Raw genomic sequence first — 22686 nt, 5'->3', positions numbered from 1 at the left:
ATTTGATAGTTGTGAGGATGTAAAAACGCTCAAAAGCGGATGCTGGAAATTGCTGTTGTTTGCTGCCTCCGTAGTGCCGCCGTCGCCAATCAGACCGGCGGTGCCGCCAGAACAAGGCGGCGGCGCCGCCACTACATCCTGCCGGCACCGGCAATCACACCGGCGCCGTGTTCGTCGTTCCTCAACCTTTCTTAGATTTGCTCCTAGATCTTTCAAACTTCAATCCAAACTTCCAAATGCGTTTCCAGACTCATCCAGACTACGAATTAGACTCAATTTGATTCCAGAAATATTATTTTAGTTGTAGAATCTGTTTGTAATAGTAAATGGGCTTAACCTGATATTATTATGGCCTCGAAGCTCGCTATTGTAATCTGCCCAGTCAACCAGGCCCATCGAATCAGATCCGATCTAACCAGCAACTTCCAGACAAATTTCGGGTTCAACCAGACTCCAAATCAGTGGTTTCGTATTGACGAGCCGGTCAACTTCCGTGTTTTGACCGAGAGTTCGATCTGACCGGACCGACGGTCAAATCGAACCGAGTGCCAGCCCCTCCGAGTCGACGAGGTTTAAAAGTATTCCTAACCTTGTATGTATATCCAACTGCCCTTGTGTATGCTGATACTGTTTATCGCTTTCCAAAAGCATTTCAAATCCAATAATAACCGGTTAAAGGATTAATCACCTAAAATTGGTCCATTAACGCAATTTCAGCCCTGACTTAGACATCGTATGACTAATACGAAAATATAGTAAATGGTTTTATAGGTTTTTCAAGACTCGCCTGGTAGAATCAATAAAATCACACTTATACATCTGGTTTTAGACTTTGTGCATGTAACCAATCTAGCCCAGTTAGACTTATGACTTTTTGCTAGAAACCTCTAATATTAGATGTACATTTAGGAGTACCTACTACTTGCCTCAAATGCCAGTCCAGATCGAGTCATATGCGCGTCAAACGTGTTTATTGCTTTCATACTTGTTTATTTACAGCTTTCATATTCTATGGACTGAATATACTGTTGAGATGAGATATAAAACGAATATGTCCAGTAAATAAATCCGGTAACAGATAAGTCAAGCATAAAAGTCTCGGGGAGGTCCACGAACCGTAGTCTTTAATCTGATGCACGATAGTCTTACCGGAGGCAAATAAGGCTATCTAGTCGGTTAAAAGGCATTTCCTATTTAAAATAGGTGGCGGCTCCATTTTTCAAACCATTTCCAAATCGAGAAATCAGCCATAAGCCTTGGGCGAGCAGCCCCGGACCCCGCTCTGCTCACAATTCCACTATCTGTTTTAATTCAACTTATACTCTATTTTTAAAAGTAATAATTTTTAAAAATTTAACAAAGAGTTATAATTACTTACAACAAACTAATTCAACTTATCTTGACTTTTCCAACACAAATTTTTCAATAACACAATACTCTCATAAATTTAAACTGCCCCAATCAAATAATAAAATTTCAACAAAATCATCATTTGTCAAAATTTTAATTTGTATGTTGCGAACAGTTCACAATCCTCGCTCATAATCTAATATGTGCAATCTCAAATAATTAAATCTTAAAAATTACATTTAATTTTTAAATATCTCTAGATTTTTATTAAAAATAATAGACAATTTAATTTTTTTGTTGCCATATCATTTTTAGACAATTTTTTTTTATCAATATTGGGATTAAAATTTACAGAAACTTACATAGGGTTTTTTACTTATAACCAACATTCAGATTTTGATTTACTTTTATCTGACCCATGTTTGACATTTCAAAACTAACATACAAGAAAGAATTTATTATTTTTATATCATTCATATAAATAGAACCCTAATAACACACACTCTCATAATTACAATTATTTTCTTTCTCCTTGGATTTCTCTCTCCTTTCTCTCTCAACTCACATTTCACACAATTCTTAGATCTGCGCACTGTTCCGCCTTCGTTGTTCCAACTCCGTCGTTCTGTCTTCATCTCACCGCCATCTTTTTTTTTTGATTTTAAATCTGAATTTTTTTATTTTTTTTTTCATTTTCAGATATGAAATTTGTTTTTTTTTTACTGTTTTTCACCATTAAACATGTATAAAAGAGTATCTTTAAAAAATCTAATACTCATTTCATGTTATGTAAAATAATTTTGTGATTTTATGGAATAAAATTCTGCTGCGTTTTATTTATTTTGCAAAATGATTTTTTTATGATGATTGATTTCTCAATTACTGTAATGTAACAGTGTTGTTGATTTTATGTAGATATCAACTGATTTTTTTTTTATTTTAACATTGACAAATAAGATAATATTGTTTGTGAAATAAACTAAAAAAATTAAATTAAATTAAATTGAGACTATATAATGATATGATAGCATCAGGGAAGAAAACAAATAATGATGTTGAATTATTGTAATGTTACAATGTTGATAACGATTTGTTGTTGATGATTGATTGTTGAATTATTGTAATGCTATAGTGTTGTTGATTTTATGTTGAATTTATGTTGATATTATGTTGATATCAACTAATTTTTTTTATTTTAACATTGACAAATAAAATAATATTGTCTGTGAAATAAAGTAAAAAAATTAAATTAAATTAAATTGAGACTAGATAATGATATGGCAACATCGCGAAAACAGACAAATAATGATGTTGAATTATTGTAATGTTACAGTGTTGATATTGTGTTGATTCTCGGTTGATATTTTGTTGATTTCAGCATTGGTAAAAAGACAATAATGATATTCAATTATTGTAATGTTACAATGTTGATATTATGTTGATATTTAATTGATTTTAACATTAAAAAAAATACATTATATGTGAAATAAAGTTAAAAAAATGTTAAAAAAAATAAAAATTAGTGCAAAAAAATATTGAAAATTTAAATTAGTTAGTTTATTACATATGTTGATTTTGCATAGATTTCGTGTTGATATTAAAATCGACTAAAAAACATCAACAATAAAAAAAAGTCAAAATCAAAAAAAAAATCAAAAAAATCAAAATAAAAATAAAAATAAAATATGTGATAAATATTAAATGCAGGAATATAATGGTGAAAAAAATAAAAATGATGAAATAAAATGTTGAAAATGGAAGTTAATATAAAAAATAAAGTTTTTTCAAATAATAGTATAAAAAAAAGTTAGTATGTAATGTAAAAATTTAGAAGAGCTAATAAAAAAATAAATCATTATTTGCTAAAAATTAATTATAGTTACGCAATACTGACTGGAGTTTTCTTTACAATCTTTTCTGACGGAAATGCGGATTATGGATTATAGAATTTAGTACAGAGAAGAAGAATTTGTTACTGTAAAATCATGCCGGCTGTTTTGTAATAACCGTCAATAACCGCTACCGCTTCCATCTTCGTTTTGTGAAGGACCCATTACAGTTAGACTAGGAAAAACCTCCGTTGTTGATGGTAGCCTTTCATCAAATTGGGTCTTTGTATTCCAACACCGCTTCAAATAAAGGCCAACACGGGCTTATGTTTCCTGTGAATTGGGCAATGGCGTCGATGAGAGAATGCATCAGCCACCGATCATTTGCTGGTGTGACTGCGAAATTAACACTGTAATGTATTTCTTACTCCTTTCTCTTTTGTATTTTATTAATATTATGGTTTATTCAAAGTTTTATTATGATTAGTGCTAATTTACATTTTAAATATGAGATACCAAATTGCAATTGGTAGGTTTACGATTGTGATTTGATCTCTTTGTCCATTAAATTAGTCTCATACCCGCCTCTTTTCTCTCTTACAGCAATGGAACATTAGTTTTCTTTGTTCTATCTTAATCTTCTCTTTTCGTTTCTTATTCTACTCTTGTTTCTATGGAATACCCACATAATTAATCTTATTATGGTAATCCTTTTTTAAAAGTCTCGAATTCCAGCATCATTATTTTCATATTGTTGCTCCTGTCCTTTCATTGCCAGGTTTGCATTTAACACTAATCATATATATTATTATGTTTTAATCTTTTAATTTTATGTACAGTATATTGACAATCACAAATATTGTTTAAAACCATTTACAGTACCAAATTTCATATAATCAAATGAAGTTTTGTTAAGGAATCTAAGCTATAATAATGAAAGATGTTTTATATTGCTCCTGGTTGATTTACTTCTAAATATATTGCTCCTGGTTGATTTGCTTCTAAATATATTTTTTATTTTCATTTGCAAAAGTTAAATTAACTCTTAATATTGAATTCGAAGCCCACTTATGAAAATATCTCCTCTGATTTTCTATAAAAGATTTTTTCTTTCTCATTTCAATTTCATTATTAGCCTCCAAAAATTGTAATCTTTTCTATTTTAAATTATAACTATAACTCCCTTTAATTTCATTTACTGAATTTGTTAATAATATTGTCAAAAATAGATATTCATACAAATTAATTTCTAACTATTTTTAAAAATGTTTCTTCATTTGATGATATAAAGTAACAATTTGTTAAAATATCACGATTCTAACTATTGAAAACTCAATTTAAATCAAATTCATTATAATAAAGTTTATTATTTAAATTACATACTATATATTATTTTTAAATATTTGTATAATTATATGTTATTTTTTACTCTATTTAAATCTCATTTATTATATATAAAATTTATCATATCAATTTGTGAAGTTATAGTACTCCTTGTGAGGTTAAAGTACTCATTGTGAGGTTAAATTACTCCTTGTGAGGTTTTATATTTCTAGTGAGGATATTGTACTCCGTGTGAGGTTAAAGTACGTTGATGAAGGCCTCTATTGTAATGTTCAAGATAAGTTCTGACGCAGTTATAATATAGTAACAGTTGTTGGTATGATTTGTATGAAAATTTTGAGTTTTATCACTTACTGTAGTTCTCATTTTCTTTCAGGAATAATATCACCCGAAGTTGCGAAGACATTGGAATAAGTCGAGAAAGATATCCCATCAATAATAGAAGTCATAATTTTATACCGTTCGCTTACTTTTATATGTTAAGCGAATGTGTAATTGGATGGCCTGAAGTGGCTAAAAAGTCCTTAAATCCTCCTTTTTAGGAGTTTTATTGTAATTTCTGTTATCTAGTTCTCACAAACATTATGTACTTCTATTTACCGAAATTAATATAATTGCTATTTTGCCAAAAAAAAAATAAAAAAAAAAATGTTATAAAAAAATAGTTTTTATATAAAAAGCCCAACTTACATAATACCTTCGTTTCATATGAGAATCTTTTAAGAGCAAAACTCTTCCTTCTTGGTCTTCTTCCGATGTTCAACAATTCATCGCTTCACATCCAATCCATGTCCCGACTAATTCAAACAGTTATTTTCAAAAAGTGGTGAAAATTCTGAAAACCACACTTTCAAAATCTCCCTTCACTTGGTAAAATTTCTCCTACTCTTTCCATTATATCATATACATTCCGTAAGTAATAGTAATTTATATGATTTCAAAATCCTTTATTCAATATTGTTTATAAACATAAGAATTGAACAATTCAATTGATGGTTATTTTCAAAGGGTGGGTTTATTTTTCAAAATGGTGATTATTATCATCATTATCATCAGAATTTTAATGATTCTGATTTGGTTTCCATAAAAATTAGTCTCTTGGGTGATTGCCAAATTGGAAAATCAAAGTTTCATGGCAAATTTTCCATGGCTTAGCAACAATAGTATATACTTAAGTTATGAAATTCCACATTTCTCTTCTCAATATGCAAAAATAGATGGTGTGTATCTCTAATTTTTTTTGAAATTTACTATCATGCTTTTGTCCATTTTTTTATTTTTTTTGTCCATGTTTGGTTGCTAAAAAAATTGCATAATGGCCATTCTAAAATCTACAGTATTTTAATTTGGCGTGATTATATATCACATTATTGGCGCTTTCACTTTAGAGCATCTTAATGGTATTTTTTCTATTAAAAATCATATTTGAATAAATAAAGATTTTTTTTAATAATAATGAATAAAAAACTAATCTAAGTTAAGCGAATTTGTAATTTTAGAAATTATAGAGTTGAAAATGCAAAAGTTAACTGATTGGAAAGAAGTAATAAAGTATAGAATATATATTGTGCTTTCTAAAATATAAATTTATTTTGACTCGCTAAATTTGAAGAAACCGATTTTTATTTTATTTTAATATAATCCATTAAAGCATTGTTTAACTTTTAGATTTTTTATACAATTTTTAAAGTGCCCATTACAGATGCTCTAACAAGTAAAATTTATATATTTGGCTATATCTTGGATTCTGGATGGAATATAGAATTATTCAACTCCAAAGACAGGTATGTGGAATTACTTTATTACTTTATTTAGATTAATTTTTCCTTTTTATATATTACTTTATTTTATGTATCATTATTTTTTTCTAATAGTTTTTTTATGGCTTTGTTTTATCTAGTGGATCTTTTGTAGTTAGTAATTTTGCAGGTAATATAAATTTGGTTGGGGCTCTATGTTGGCGTAGTAGTATCGATTGTAATACTCATTGGCGCTTCGGATATCGATAGAAGAGGTGTTACTCACAACATATGATGATCTAGTTTTGAATGATATTGATGCTGCTAATTCCTCCTCTACTAATGGCAGAGATGCCGAAGTAGTTATATAAATCTAGTTTTCTGATTCTCGATAATTAGATTTCAAATGTAATTGGGCGGCTCATTTGGTGGCTAAAAGAGCCATTATCGATGACTGCATTTGCAGTTCTCATCATTCTCTTATTGAATGTCTCACTCAAAATTGTTGATATCTCTGTATTTTTCACGTTTCATTCAATGAAACTTTAGAATTTGACAAAAAAAAGGGTTAATTACATAAAATAATCATGACCTTTACAGAAATTTCATTTTAATCATTACTTTTAAAAGTTGACATATAAAACCATGAGCTTTCATTTTTTTCAAATTTATCATTAAATCAATTTCTGGTGTATTTTTGGTGACATGTCCACTGGAATCCGGCAGATTTGAAAAAAAATGAAATGTAAAAATACACCAAGAAACTAATCGTGATATATTAAAAAAAATAAAAGTTCATGGTTTTATATGACAACTTTTAAAAGTCGTGATTAAAATGAAAATTCGTATAAAATTCGTGATTTTTTATAGAATTGACCCAAAAAAAAAAGGGCTAATTACCCAATATACCTAAATTTGGGCCAAGTTTACTTTTATACTGACCCAACTTATTGTTTACTTTTCACACCACCCAAAATAAGAATTATAACCTAATTGCTTTGAATTATAACTTTCTTACCGTTTTTTCTTTTTCCCTTTGATTTTGGCGGTTTCTTCTTCTTCTTCTCCGTGATTCTCGTTCTGCTCCTCCACGATCTCTGCGATCAAAGTTCTGGTGCTCCACGTTCTTACTCGCTTTATTCCATTATCACATTCGTTTAAATTTTCATCTCCATTATCTCATACATTTCAGTTATCTTCTTCATTATCTCCGCCATTCCGCCTTCGCCATTCCGTTTTTGCTGTTCCATCTCCGTCGTTTCGCCTCCGTCGTTCCACCTTTGTCGCCGCGCCATCTTTCTTTTCTCTTTTTGATTTTAGATCTGAATTTTTTTGTTCTTTATGTTTTCATTTTCAGATCTGTAATTTGATTATCTTTTACTGTTTATTCACCATTAAACATGTATAAAGAGTATTTTTAAAGAATTTCATACTTATTTCATGATATGTAGAATAATTTTATGATTTTATGTAATAAAATTTTGTTAACTCTGCATTTTTTTGTGTTTTGTTGTATTTCTGCGTTTTTTTATTCTGCAGAACGATTTGTAGATGATGATTGATTGCTGAATTACTGTAATGTTACAGTGTTGTTGATTTTATGTTGACTTTATGTTGATATCAACTAATTTTTTTTATTTTAACATTGACAAACAAGATAATATCGTCTATGAAATAAATGCCTCCTGTAAGTTTGCGGAATAGATGTTTATTAGAAAAGCAGCAGGATGGAATGTGGAGTGCACATATTTGTTTGAATGATTGATCTCTTTGTGTTTTTTTCTCGGTAAACGTTCTGAAATTCCCTACATAAACATATGTTATTGGTATTCAGCCATTTTTATATAACTTTCATTTTCTAGAGTGTTATTTTATTAGAATATACTAAATTCATTTCGGCATTTTTGAAATTTGGTTGGTTTTTTTGCTCCTTATATTATGTTCTACGTACAAACTTTTTATAAAATCAATGTTGAATTTTATTGATGTACAATTATTTAAGCTATATTAATCAAAATCAACGCAAAATCAACTCGATATCAACCTAAAATCAACCTAAAATTAACATGCACATATCCCTATAATTAATTGAAGATCAACAGAAAATCAACATAAAATCAACATGTGTATACTATTTGTCATTAAAATTAATCAAATATCAACTCAAAATCAACACAAAATCAATATAAAATCAACATGTGTACATTATTTATTGTTGACATTTTTGTAGTTTTAATATCAACACAATATCAACATAATATCAACAACATTTAATAAACTGGATAGTATTAATTTTGTAAATCTTTTTAACACTAATTTTTATTTTTAATATTTATTTACCTTTATTTTGCTAATAATTAATCAAAATTTATTATTTATTATATATTTTATTTTTTATATATATCAATATAAAATCAACATTAAATTAATCAAAGATCAATAAATTATTTTTTCAATCTAAAATACCAACACAAAATCAACATAATATCAACATAAATTCAAATTTGTAATATAATAATAATTCAAAATCATTATTTATATTTTTTACCTATATCAAAATCAACACCATGTCAACACTATATCAACATAAGATCAACATTGTAACATTACAATAATTTAACATCATTATTGTCTTCTTCACCGATGCTAAAATCAACAAAATATCAACCGAAAATCAACACCATATCAACATTGTAACATTACAATAATGCAACATCATTATATGTCTTCTTCCCCGATGCTATCATATCATTATCTAGTCTCAATTTAATTTAATTTAATTTTTTTAGTTTATTTCACAGACAATGTTATCTTAGTTGTCAATGTAAAAATAAAAAAAATCAGTTGATATCAACATAAAGTCAACATAAAGTCAACAACACTGTAACATTACAATAATTCAGCAATTAATCATCATCTACAAAACGTTCTGCAGAATTAAAAAAAACGCAGAAACACAAGAAAAATGCAGAAATAACAGAATTTTATTCCATAAAATCACAAAATTATTCTACATTACATGAAATGAGTATTAGATTCTTTAAAGATAATCTTTATACATGTTTAATGGTTGAAAACAACAGTAAAAAATAAATAAATTACAGATCTGAAAATGAAAAAAAAAGAACAGCAAATTTCAGATCTAAAATCAAAAAGAGAAAAGAAAGATGGCGCGGCGAGATAAAGGTGGAACGACGGAGGCGAAACGACGAAGATGGAACAGCAAAAACGGAACGGCGGAGGCGGATTGGTGCGAAGAACAAATCTGAAATTTGTGTGAAAGGTGAATTGAAAGAGAAAGGAAAGAGAAATTTGAGGAGAGAGAAAATAATTGTAATTATGAAGATTTGTGTTATTAGGGTTTTATTTATATGGATGGTATAAAAGTAATAATTTCTCCCTTATATGGTAGTTTTAAAATGTCAAATATGTGTTGGTATAAAAGTAAATCAAACATGAATGTTGGTTATTTGAGTAAGAAGCCCAAAAAAAAACATGATACCTTCCTAATATGAAGACATTGGCCCAAATAGCCCATTACGTGATGATAGCAGAGCCTTTTCCCATTGCTGCAAATATAAGGCCACCCTAATTTAGGGTTTCTTTCTTCAATCATCCTTCTTTCTCTATAAATCTGCAGCCTCGACAACAATCTACCGCCGCCGTTTGTATTTATCTTTTTTTTTGCTTTTATTTTTTGGTCATTTTAGTTTAAATTTTTTGTATTTTGGAATGAGAAATTGTGAATGATCAAGAGATGAGAAAAAAAACTGCAACAATATGATGGATTTTAATCCGTGATTCTTGGTATTTAAGTCTCTGATGATTATTCACTTCTAATCTCTCTGTTTTAATTTTTTTTTAAAGAATTTTGAGAGATGTGATGATGAAAAATTAATTGGTCCGTGTTTCTGATTTCACCATGACTGATTACCTAATTTTAGCACACTATCTGATCTCTCTTTAATTTTTTGTTTAAATTTTTTTATTAATTTTTTCAATTTGTTTGCAATGAAACTGATTGGCTCTATGATTATATGCCCTAATTTAGGGTGATATACGCTATTCTGATGAATTCATATGAGCAGAAATTAAATCAATTTATGAGAGCTATTTTTCTGCATTTTTGAATTCTGAATTTGATTTATTTTTTGTTTATTATACTGTTTAAGGCATCTGCTATGATGATTATATGAAAACTAATTCACATGTCAGACTTCAGAGATTTTTCAAATCAGTGAGAAGAAATTTCATATTTTCTGAGCACTATATAGTATAGTTTAATTTAGTATGAAAAAAAGTTAGTGGTTTGTATAATAAATTTTAGTAATTATTTAGCATGAAAAATTAATTTAAGAATGCTCTTATCCGTAACAAAAGAGATTAAAGATGAATAAATGATAGTTTGGTTAACAATATTAAAAAATCATCAAAATCTGCAATATAAAATATTCATTTGGCAAAATATTTCATAAAAGATTGCTATATAATCTGCCTCTTCTTTCAGCTTCAAGAGTAGATCTTAGGATTAATTTCTTGAGGGCTTTGTTCTGGAGGCATACATAAATTTATTTCCAATTGGTTTTGGGGGTTCCATATTTAATTTCCAGATTATTTCCATTTTCTGGGTTCCCTGCCTTTGGTACATTTTTTTAAATCTATTTAATGCGTTTTCTTTGATATGAGCTAGTTTTAAATTATATTAATCATATTTAGAGTGAAATTGGAAGTTTAGGTAGTTTTACTCTTGCTAATCTCTGAAAAGGTCAGTGACTGAGTTAAATTTGCAGTTCTTATTAGTGTCAAATTCTTAGCTGCTAGTTGTACCTTCTGCTAAAATTTTGGATCCTCACCTACAATCCCTTAAGCTGCCAAATTAGAACAATACGAAGTATATTTGATGATTTTGAAAATTTGGGCTATAAATGGAAAAAAGTTAAAAAAAATGGGTATTTCTGAATGATTGATCTTTTATATAAGAGGATGCACTGTAATAACATTGCCACTAATAAACAATCATCAAAATAGGATCAATCACTTTTGTTCCCTAAATTTTACAAAACACTATATTGTTTGGTATAAAATAGGTGAAAACTAGATGTTATGATTTATCAAATTTAATGAGGCTTATAACATTGAACTAACATAACATTTGTGAAAAAGATATGCGATTTTCATTTTGAAATAACAATTTATCCTCCTATCACGAGAAGAGTAGAGCATTGCTATATTACTCAAGACTTACTTAGAAAAGTACCACAACAGCTGAATCAAATACCTGGATACGGCATAACAACGCCATTCTTTTTCCTTTTTTTTATAATTAGAGAGGGAGAGCATTTACGGAAAAATTTGAATCCACGATCTAACAATTTATTGTCCAGCGTTTATTTCATTCGAGTTATAATTTATTGGTAACAATACCATTTTAAGAGCACTTTTCTTCATAGGTTTGTGGGAAATTTGAACCCACGACCTAACAATTTCACATTCTTTTAACTACATAATAAATGTGTAAAAAATAAAAATACAAAATTTTAACAAGCAGTAAAAGTGGCCTAGACAACAACGATTTAATGTATTTGTCATTACAATCATAATGAAGCTAGTTAAAATGATGGTTATCTACTTAAACACAAAAAACTTTCATAAATTACTCTCCACAAGATCATATATATCAAAGAAAACATGATATACAATCTTGGACCAAAACAAAAAAAAAGCTTCATAAATTACAGGGGGCTTATTAGGTGTTTACCTAAAATATTAAAATAATAGGAAATACTACCTCAGTGTGGAAAAGATATTAAAAATACCTCAGGATTTTTGTTTAATTATTTTTGTACTCTACGTGGCAAAATATTCAGAATTTTACTCTTACATTAATGACAGCCTACTCTCTCTCTCTCTCTATGGTTCTTTTTTCTCCATTTTTGTTCCCTCCTTCATTATTTCTCCGCCATCACCTCCGCCATCGCTCCGCCGTCGTATTACCGTCGTTCCACTATTATTAATTATCGATTCTGTAATTTTTATGGTTTACTTTAACTTACAGACCTAAAAAATATCGATCTTACAATTTTTCAGTTTTTAGATCTAAAAATCTGTAGAAAAAACGATTTTCATCTGAAAAAAATAATTTTCTGCAAAAAAAAAACGATTTTCTGCGAAAAAACAGTGTCTGATTATCATATCATTATCACTACATTATCATCTCGTTATCATAACATTGCAGAAAATAAAAAAATTTCTATAGAATAAAATGTTTGATTATCATACGTTTATCATAACATTATCATGACGTACTTTATCATAACAGTATATTATCATACTATTATCATGACGTACTTAATCATAACATTATATTATCATAACATTATCATGACGTACTTTATCATAACAGTATATTATCATAACATTATCATAACGTACTTTATCATAACTATATCATAACATTTTAATATACCTTATCATATTATTATCATCAAATTTATCATACTGTTATCATAACGTTGTTTATCTTTTATCATAACTGCATCACATTATTATCATAACTTTATCACACTATTATCATAATCGTATAATGTTATGATATTGATATGATAACCATCATACAGACATGTTAACGTTAATGATACCGGAATGATAATCAATCACTTTTCTTGATACTATTATCATAAACCTTATCATACTATTATCACAAACGTATAATATTATGATACTGATATGATAATATTATGATACATATATGCTAACGTTAATGATACCGATATGATAATCAAGTATTTTTTTTGACAATTTTTTTTTACAGTGTTATGATAATGATATGATAATATCATAGTGATACCGATATGATAATCAGACGCTGTTTTCTGCAGAAAATTAATTTTTCTGCAGAAAATCATTTTTTCCATTATAAAATCGTTTTTTATGCTATTTTTTAGATCTGAAACTGAAAAAAATAAAGAGCAATTTTTATAGATCTGAGAATTAAAATAAATCGCAATGATCACTAAAATTTAAGAAAAAATCGCTAAAACTAAATATGGAAGAACGGTGGATCGATGATGGCGACGGGATGGCAGATCGACGGCGGCGTGATGGCGGAACGACGGCGGATCGATAAAGGAACAACGGCGGAACAATAGAAAAAGAAGAAAAGAAAATAAAAAGAAAGAAGAAAATGGAGAAGAAGAAGAAGAGAGAGAGAAAGAGAGAGAAAAGAGAGGAAAGAAAAGAAATCAGAGAACAAAAAGGAAATACACGTGTTAAAGTAATAAAATAAATACTTAGAGTAATAAATAATATAAAAGAAGTATTATTATAATAAAAAAAGAGCTTAGAGTAAAAAAATAAAGGTGCTAAAAAAGTGAGGTATTTTTTCTATCTTTTCCTTGTTGAGGTAAACATTACTATTATTTTAGAAAATAGAGTATTTTTCCTAATTTTCTCAATTACAGGACAATGACTAATATATACAAATTCGAACCAAATTAACTGTATCATAAGATAGGATCCCTAATTAATAAAACTCTTAATTTAGTAGCAATATTACGATTTAAATACAAGCATCAAAGTAAAATTGTTAACTCAAACAGGGGACCAAGTCTTTAGTAAAATCAGAAATACCGTTATTTGGTGTATCTACCCTTTTAGGCAATTTATTTGCTCCTTTTGGTAATTGACCAAAAAAAAGTAAAATTGTTAAAAACAAAGAAAAAAGCCCCAAATGCCATTAAAAAGCCGATAAACAAATTGTTCAACTAAAAATATTTCCATCTAACTTAATAAAATTTCTAATTCCGTCACTAATAACACGCCATTTAAAAGATTTGTTTGCGCACTTTTTGTGGCTTATAAGTTATAATCAAACGAATTGTCTCAGTTGGACAAGAAAGGGTCGAAAATTATAAAAACTGAAAAGGCACTATTTAAAAGTTAAAATGTTAGAGAAGTCAAATTAAAAGATAAAGGACCAGATGTGTAAAATGATATAAAATCAGGAGTCAAATGAGGCATTAAACCAAAATTATTGACAGTTGTTGTCGCCATGAGGTAAAGTTTGAGGTTGACATGAATTTTCCATGGTCCTAACTCTGTTTTCGTGTGCATAATTGCTCCAGCCTCAAACTCATAAATACAACAAAATGCAAAGATAATTATTAATTACACTTCACTAATAAAACTGAATTGAGTGGAGTGGTTACCGTTGGATCATCCATCAATTCAAATTCTCAATCACTGTCACAATCTTACGTTAATGCAATACCATACAATTATGAAATTCCTTCACTTGTCTCGATATTTCTGCACTAAAAATTCCTCAAATCTTGATAATTAGTCTTATTAAGTGGTTCATATTTGTGGGTGATGGGTTCCACCACCTTTGGTATTATACTTCTTCTGTTGCTTTATATGTCTGTCTTCTTGAAATTGGATTGCTTGCACATTGAGGTTCAGTTTTATGGATCAAATTTCAGCCAAGGAGCCGCTTCTTTCCGGCGACGGCGGTGGTTATGTAAAGAAGAGAGATGTGTTTGTATTGTTAGTGAAATGGATTCTCAAGATTGTGATGTGGGTGATTTTTGTTTCTTGGGTTTGTTTAATCTTTCTTTATCCGACGCAATTTGGTAACCAGTTGCTTGAGAATTTGATTGGTGCCACTGAGGGAACTCCTTTTGGTCTCTCAGGTGATTTCATTTGTTTTTCTTGATTTTCGGTCGAGTTTTTATCCCCTGCAACGGTTGTGCCAGCCGGAAATATTTAATTGTTGTTTAATTTATTAACATTAAATATTCCAACTTGCACAACTGTTCCGTTGTATAATTATTCTTATAGTTTCTTGTGATGATATATAGTTGATAATTTGTCTTGAAATTGGACTTGCAGGAAGCTTATTCATGCTCTTGAGTGGGCCAATTCTTGCTATTGCATTTCTTGCCATTGCATTTGTTATTGTCTGTGGAGAAGAACAGTTCCACCAGTATGTTTGTCACCTCTTACTATTGATTTTTTTTGTTCATTAGACCCTTTTATTCATAACATGAATTTGTTTTTGGTTATAGAAAGAATAGTCCGAGGCATCCAAGTGTCCGTCTGTGGACGTTTCCTGTTATTGTGGATGGACCATTTGGCGTTGTTTCGGCTGCTGAGTTCATCGGGATACTCCTATTTATTGTATACATCGTTTGGGCTACATACGCGTATACCATTCGGAATCTCAGTCTTATTTCTGAATGGCATGTAACTTCTTATATAGACACAAGGTAAAAAAATTCCTTTTGTCCTTAAAGCATCTATCCAACTACTAGAAGAAACAACAATAATGAACATTCTGCAAAGTCCTCTGTCTCCATACTTACCATAAGTTAATGTTCTGACTCAATTTTTTCCAGCATTTGGATGATAGAATTGACGGGACTTCGACTTGGTATGATTGGATTATTTTGCCTGGCATTTTTGTTCCTTCCAATTACACGAGGGTCAGTTCTTCTCCGTCTCATTGATATCCCTTTTGAGCATGCTACAAGATACCATGTATGGTTAGGACACTTGACCATGCTGCTTTTTACTCTCCATGGACTACTTTATATAATTGGATGGGCAATGCGAGGCAACCTCCTTCATGAGGTGAGTGCTCATGCTTGATTTTCTCAGATGTCGTATATTCGGCTGCTTCTTTTATACATGCATAACACTTTCAGATTCCAAGCTTTTGATGATAGTTTATCTTTTTCATTTTAATAATTATGTTTGGTTCTCCTAATTGGTAGAGTTTCATATTGAAAATATAGATGCATTTGCCAGTTTTGTGTTGTTAATTGGATATTTTCAGAATGTTCAAGTTTATAATTACTATGCCAACTTCTTACACTTTAGAAGACAGAGATGTGAACACTTTTTTCATCTGGTTTTTTCTGTATACTTTATATAATGAGAACATAACTGTTGACGGTCATAAAGTAGCCACTAGCCATAGGTTCCTGCAATATCATGTTCTAATATAATTCTTAGCCATCAATGGTCAAGTTTGACTCCTTCATTGGCTTAAGTTTTTGATCAGATATGAATTTATCTCACTGTATTACTTTTGTGGAATAGTCAGTATTTAATTATGATTCGTCCTTTACCAAATGAATGAAAGTATTACTTGCATCATTTATTTGCATGGTATTAAAAATAGAGTCCAGGGTTTGATCAGCTCACTGAAGGGAACTTTTTTCCTCTGTAAAATGTAGATATTGGAGTGGAAAGATGTCGGCATCGCGAATCTTGCAGGAGTTATCAGCCTTTTAGCTGGACTTATTATGTGGGTGACATCACTTCCTGGTGTGAGAACATGGAATTTTGAGCTGTTCTTTTACAGCCATCAACTATATGTGGTGTTTATCCTCTTCTTCGCATTCCACGTTGGCGATTTTATTTTCAGCATGGCTGCTGGTGGAATATTTCTTTACATGCTCGATCGGTTCTTGAGATTCTGCCAATCACGAAAAACTGTGGAGGTCATTTCAGCCAAGTGCCTTCCGTGCGGAACTGTGGAATTAGTCCTTTCAAAACCACAAAGTAATGATACTTTTTGTCTCTTGTTTACTTGTCATATGTTAAGATATCCATCTCAATCCTTGTCTTTTACTTTTGATAATATGTACAGGTTTGCGCTACAACGCTCTAAGTTTCGTTTTTCTTCAAATTCGGGAATTGTCATGGCTGCAATGGCATCCTTTCAGTGTTTCATCTAGTCCATTGGATGGGAAACACCATCTATCTATTCTCATCAAGGTTCTCGGAAAATGGACAGAGAAGCTTAGAGACATTACCATAAACCGATCCGAGGCAGGAATAGCAGCAGCACAGGGTCAACCAAATCTTAAGATAACAGCTTCTGTTGAGGGGCCATATGGGCATCAAGTACCATATCACTTGATGTATGTATCCTTATCTCGAAACATTACATAATATTTTTAGTAACGACGATATTGGTTTCACTAATGCTTTCTCCATTAGTAATTTTTCATTATGTAGTCATAAATGAAATGAAACGCCTAATCATACCACACGAAAAGTTTCTGTGCAATATATAGGATTTTGCAATATTGTTATCATTTAAATTAGTCCAACCAGAAATGATATAGAAGTTGGTAAACCTTGCTTGGAAATATAGTTTTGTGAAAATTAATTAAATGGGATTCGCTGTAATTGATGATCAATTGAAATTGGCCAACTTTTGTTTCATAGGTATGAAAACCTCATCTTAGTAGCAGGCGGAATAGGGATTTCACCATTTCTTGCGATCTTGAGTGACATTCTGCACCGTATTAATGAAAAAAGACATTGTTTACCGAAAAATATTATGGTTATTTGGGCTGTGAAAAGGTCAAATGAGCTTCCTCTTCTGTCGAGCATCGATATGGAGTCAATTTGTCCATATTTCTCTGAAAAACTTGATCTGGAGATTCATATTTATGTCACTCGTGAAACAGATCCTCCATTGGTAAGTAGTTAATTATTCCCTGTGTCTGTTCTTGTTTCCTGTTTCCGTTTCCGTGCTAATTAGATTGTATTTGAATGATTACGACAGGAAGATGGAATATGTCACAAGGCTACAAGTTCTTCTATTGTCCCCTCACCCAAGGGATGTGGCATGTCGGTATTGGTCGGCACAGGTGATAACATATGGTCAGGACTTTATATTATGTTATCTTCTATCGGATTTGTTGTCATATCGGGATTGGTCGATGCATACTACATAAACAAGTATAGCATAAAGTCATGGTGGTACAAAGGACTTATATTTATAGCATGTATGGTTGCAAGTACTCTGGTCTTTGGGGGTTGTGTTGTTGCTTTGTGGCATTTGTGGGAAATGAAATTTCGGGCCGTGGATGAAGAAAAGGAAGACGCGATTAAGGCCGACAAAGTGCATAACAATGAAAAAGTAGGATATAACAAGATTTTGTGTGGAGAATATCATGCAATACAGTATGGTGCAAGGCCAAACTTCAAAGGTATGTTCATTTGCAATACTTAGATGAAGGCGTTTGTACGTCATGTTCCTGTGATCGCATTGAATAGTTAATTTGTGTTCTCCATACTGCAGAGATATTTGGATCGATATCAAAGCGATGGGGTTATGTTGATGTAGGAGTGATAGCATGCGGTCCTTCCACTCTCGGGGCAGCTGTTGCGGGAGAAATTAGGTCTCAGAATTTCGGGAGAGCATGCGATGACCCAGTTTTTCATTACCATAGCCACAGCTTTGAACTCTAATGTATTACAATATCTTCAGCGTCATTAGTATCAAAATGTATAGGTCTGTGGTAGCTTACAATGTTGTTTCAGTAGTTGTACGTTAATATGCTTCAGCTGGTGCCTTGTTTGTACACATGTGCAACATGTCTGTAAATAAGTGATTTTCGTTCTGAAATTTTACAGAAATGGAATGTCTATGCACCATTTTATTCGGTAATCGATAGTAAAAATGGAATACTTAATTACTATATACATATAATAGAGCTTTACAGGGGAAAAAAATCTCAAAAAAATGTACGTAAGTAGTTTATTGTGAGTGGGAACTATATACAAACAAACACAACTGTTCTTTCTTAATTTGAGTCTACCTCTTTTCTTTTATTATATTTCTTTTCCAAAAATATCCCAACTAACTTAAAAAGAAAAACACCAAAAAAAACACATTTAATTATGATAATTCTCGTTTTCTTTATTCATAATACAAATTTATAATTATTAAAAAAAAATACAAATTTATTTTCTATTCCTTTTTGAAGAATTAAATTTAAAGTTGAATCAAGTTAACTTCCATTTTCAGTAATTTTATATTTATTGATTTTTTTTATTTTATTAGTATTTTCTTTTCTTCTATTTGATAATACAGTATTTTTTTTTCCAATTCAAAAATAATTTTTCTTAATATTTTTATTTGAGTTCTATCTAGTTTTTGAAATTATAATAAATAATTAAAAGTTTTTTTTTGTTGAGAAAATAGTCAGTTTTAATTAAGTGAATTGAGGGCTCGTTGAGAGAGAATCCCAAGATCTCTTAAGAATTTTTTTGATGAAATATATCTTATTTCTGTCATTTCATCTTAAGGTTAATTTTATAAAAAATCACGACCTTTACACAAAATTTTATTTTCATCACGACCTTTACACAAAGTTTTATTTTAATCACGACCTTTAAAAGTTGACATTTAAAATCACGGCCTTCCATTTTATTTCAAATCTATCATTAAAGTAAAATTCGGTGTATTTTTTAATTAAAAATTTCTAATCCTATATACTCTAACTGAAGGATAATGATATTTGGTGTCCATTTATAATTTGGATTTTTGTTAATGGTTTATTAAAGAACTTAGTCTAAAAAAAACACTGAAATAATATATTTGAAAATAATAAAAGATCATAATTTTATATGGCAACTTGCAATTTGCAAGGTTGTCATTAAAATGAAATTTCGTGTAAAGATCGTGAGTTCAAATTTAAATATAAAAATGTTAATAACTGACACTACATAACTTCCTAAAACTTTCTAATAAAATCCAAAATAAATGCCTTAAAATATATATACAACAACAGGACAAATTACTGAAAGTACATAATAACACGTTACTCTGAATTAGCATTTGTCTTCTTTTTATTTAGGTCAAATGTCGTAAAAAGGCCAAAATTTTCACAAAAGTTTCACAAAAATTCTGACCTTTCAATTTTGTCGATTTGGCAAAAACTAATTATTTGGTTTCACAAAAGTCATGACCTTTCAATTATGTCGATTTTGGCCAAAAATGGATTATTTAGTTTCACAAAACTTCTGACCTTTCAATATATGTGCATGCCACGTAGGCGCCACATAGGCAAATTGAAATCAAATTGAGAGTTGGCCACAATTGAAACCAAATAATTTGTTTTTGGCCAAAATCGACAAAATTGAAAGGTCAAGATTTTTGTGAAACTTTTATAAAAGGTTTGATATTTTTACGACATTTGACCTTTTATTTATTCTTTTCGTTTCTTGACAGCTTATGTAAGAACGAAAGAAACAATAAACCTATTATGAAATTTTTAGTTTCATTAAAAACATCATTCTCTTCTCTTTTCTCTCTAACAAACCCTAGCCGCCTATAGCTTTTTTCTTATTTTTTTCTTCGGCAGCCGTCAATGGCGTAATTTTTCTATTGACGGTAGCCACCCCTTTTATTTATGTTATTTTCATTTTATAGAATATAATAAATAGCCAATTCTTTTTCATTTTTGTGATGGATTAAAATTTATCACGAAGCACAATTCAATTATCAAGAAGCGACGATAGATTGAAGATCTTTCAGTAACAAAATGGATTCGTCTATGAGATATACTAGTTTTATTTATTTTTTATTGTTTTTCTTTTTATGAATGTTTTATTTTGTCCTTTCTTTATGAAAGGTTTGTTGTCCTTTCTCTGTGAAAGGTTTGTTGTCTCCTTTTTAGAAGGAGTTGTTGTCTCTTTTTTAGAAGGAGTTATATCAAGTGTTATTGAATCGGATGCTGTGAGTTTGCGGGTGTTTGAAGAAGTTTGAACGAAGAGTGATTGAAAACTGCACTTAATTCGCGAAACAATTAGTAATTTATTTTTATTTTCGTAAGTAAGGTCTGCGAATCAGACAGCATGTTATCTATTCCATGTCAGGTCATCGGGTTTAGTTTTCAAATTATCCCGACTTTCTTACAAATGTAACCGTTTCATATTCAATTTAATGAGATCCGATGAATTCAAAAAAAAAAAAATGTAAGAACGAAAGATCAATTCACTCCCGAAGTTGGCACGCAATATTAATAAGGCTTAATGGCGTAAAAAATCATAAACTTTAGCGTGTTTTGCAAATTTAACATAAACTTTCAATTTTGGCAAACTAAATCACAAACTTTTGATTTTTTGCAATTTTAGCATCGATCAATTTTCCTTCAAAAAAATAGAGAAAAATGCTGATGTGGATGCCGGAATAGTGGTTATTCCGGTGTACACATCAGCATTTTTTTCACGAAAAATTGATCGGTGCTAAAATTGCCAAAAATCAAAAGTTTGTGTATTAATTTGCCAAAATTGAAAGTTTATGTTAAATTTGCAAAACACGCTAAAGTTTGTGATTTTTTACGCAATTAAGCCTATTAATAAAGGCACTTTTAGGAAAACTAGATAAAAAACCTTCAATTTTTGCTAAACCAGATTAAAAAAATGGATTACTAAATACTTCCCTTGTTTACTACACACCGCCTGAAACATTACTTTTTGTCTTTTTTTTTTAATTTTAAAATTCATAATTCAAATCCTCTCAACCCATATTTAAACACGAAGAACGGATAAAACAAATCTCGTTTAATTTTATTTAATTTCAAAAATTTATTTCAAATTTATTTCATTTAATTTGAAAAGTGTTTTTCGTTTAATTTTAGAAAAAATTTGTTTAATTTTAAAAAAAGAATTGTTTAATTCCAAAAATGTCTTTCATTTAATTTCTAAATTTTTTGTTTAATTTCAAAATTTCGTTTAATTGTCAAAATTTTTTTTGTTTATATTTTGAAAAAAATAGATAATTCTTTTAGTAAAACAATTATGGGACGTTTTCATTTGACATCTCCCCATAGGGGAAGATGTCCTCATTTTACATTTTCCCAGAGGGGGAGATGTCTCCTAAATACGTCTCTCCAGAGGGCCCATTTGGGATGAATGAATTCTTTAAATTTATGTGGAATTCATTTGCAATTCCAAATTTTTGTGTTTGGAATAAATGAATATATTAAAACAATTCTTGGAATTGAAATTCTGAAATTGGATTTAGTTACAATTTGAAAAATTATAAATCCAACTATTTGACCAAAGGTGGAATTTGCAAATGAATTTTAAAATAGGTGGAATTTGCAAATGAATTTTAAAAATTTATAAAAATAATTTTACTTGACCAAATTATCCTTACTTTATAAGCTATCTATTTTCATTCTCTTTCATTTTTGTTTCACTTTTTATTTATATTATAAGTTTTTTTTCTTTCTTTCTATCTTTTTTTTTCTAATTTTCATCTCCATTTTTTTATATATTTTTATTTTCAATAATTAAAAATCACTAAATTTATTTTATATATCTTAACCATAATATTAGTGATTTTAATGTTATTAATTTAGAATATTTGTATATACATAGTATTTAATAAGTTTATATCATAAAAAAAATCATTTCTATTCTTAAGGTATTTTTAGTCAAATATTTATAAGGTTTATATAAAAATAAAGCTATAACGAATTCATCAATTCTAGAATTCATTCCAAATATAAATATATGGAATTCATTTCAATTTTATATTCTTTCATTTCAAATGGTATAATTCATTTGTAAATGATTTTCATATAAAATTTAGGCCGAAGTTACAAAAAAAT

At 29.5% G+C, this 22686-nt stretch overlaps 1 protein-coding gene and 4 non-coding genes across 5 annotated transcripts; all 5 read left to right on the top strand.

Moving 5' to 3' along the window:
- Positions 1 to 10010: 10010 nt before the first annotated feature.
- Positions 10011 to 10090, top strand: LOC126676023 (small nucleolar RNA Z199). Its single transcript, XR_007640201.1, has one exon. It is a non-coding gene; the product is annotated as a small nucleolar RNA Z199 (small nucleolar RNA).
- Positions 10091 to 10137: 47 nt separating this feature from the next.
- On the top strand, positions 10138 to 10222 carry LOC126675967 (small nucleolar RNA SNORD18). Its single transcript, XR_007640147.1, has one exon. It is a non-coding gene; the product is annotated as a small nucleolar RNA SNORD18 (small nucleolar RNA).
- A 63-nt stretch (positions 10223 to 10285) lies between these two features.
- Positions 10286 to 10374, top strand: LOC126676028 (small nucleolar RNA U54). The gene has a single exon (XR_007640205.1). It is a non-coding gene; the product is annotated as a small nucleolar RNA U54 (small nucleolar RNA).
- A 62-nt stretch (positions 10375 to 10436) lies between these two features.
- On the top strand, positions 10437 to 10532 carry LOC126676030 (small nucleolar RNA R64/Z200 family). The gene has a single exon (XR_007640207.1). It is a non-coding gene; the product is annotated as a small nucleolar RNA R64/Z200 family (small nucleolar RNA).
- A 4074-nt stretch (positions 10533 to 14606) lies between these two features.
- Positions 14607 to 18731, top strand: LOC126674214 (ferric reduction oxidase 7, chloroplastic-like). Its single transcript, XM_050368629.2, has 9 exons — positions 14607 to 14952; positions 15152 to 15245; positions 15328 to 15528; positions 15658 to 15892; positions 16501 to 16828; positions 16917 to 17190; positions 17501 to 17756; positions 17844 to 18270; positions 18363 to 18731. Exons 1-9 carry the CDS (start codon positions 14727 to 14729, stop codon positions 18530 to 18532), a joined length of 2211 nt encoding a protein of 736 aa, XP_050224586.1. The 5' UTR covers positions 14607 to 14726; the 3' UTR covers positions 18533 to 18731.
- The last annotated feature ends 3955 nt before the right edge of the window (positions 18732 to 22686 follow it).

This window comes from Mercurialis annua, linkage group LG3 (genome assembly GCF_937616625.2).
Source record: "Mercurialis annua linkage group LG3, ddMerAnnu1.2, whole genome shotgun sequence".
NCBI lineage: Eukaryota > Viridiplantae > Streptophyta > Magnoliopsida > Malpighiales > Euphorbiaceae > Mercurialis > Mercurialis annua.
This window is presented reverse-complemented; position numbering and strand designations above follow the sequence as displayed.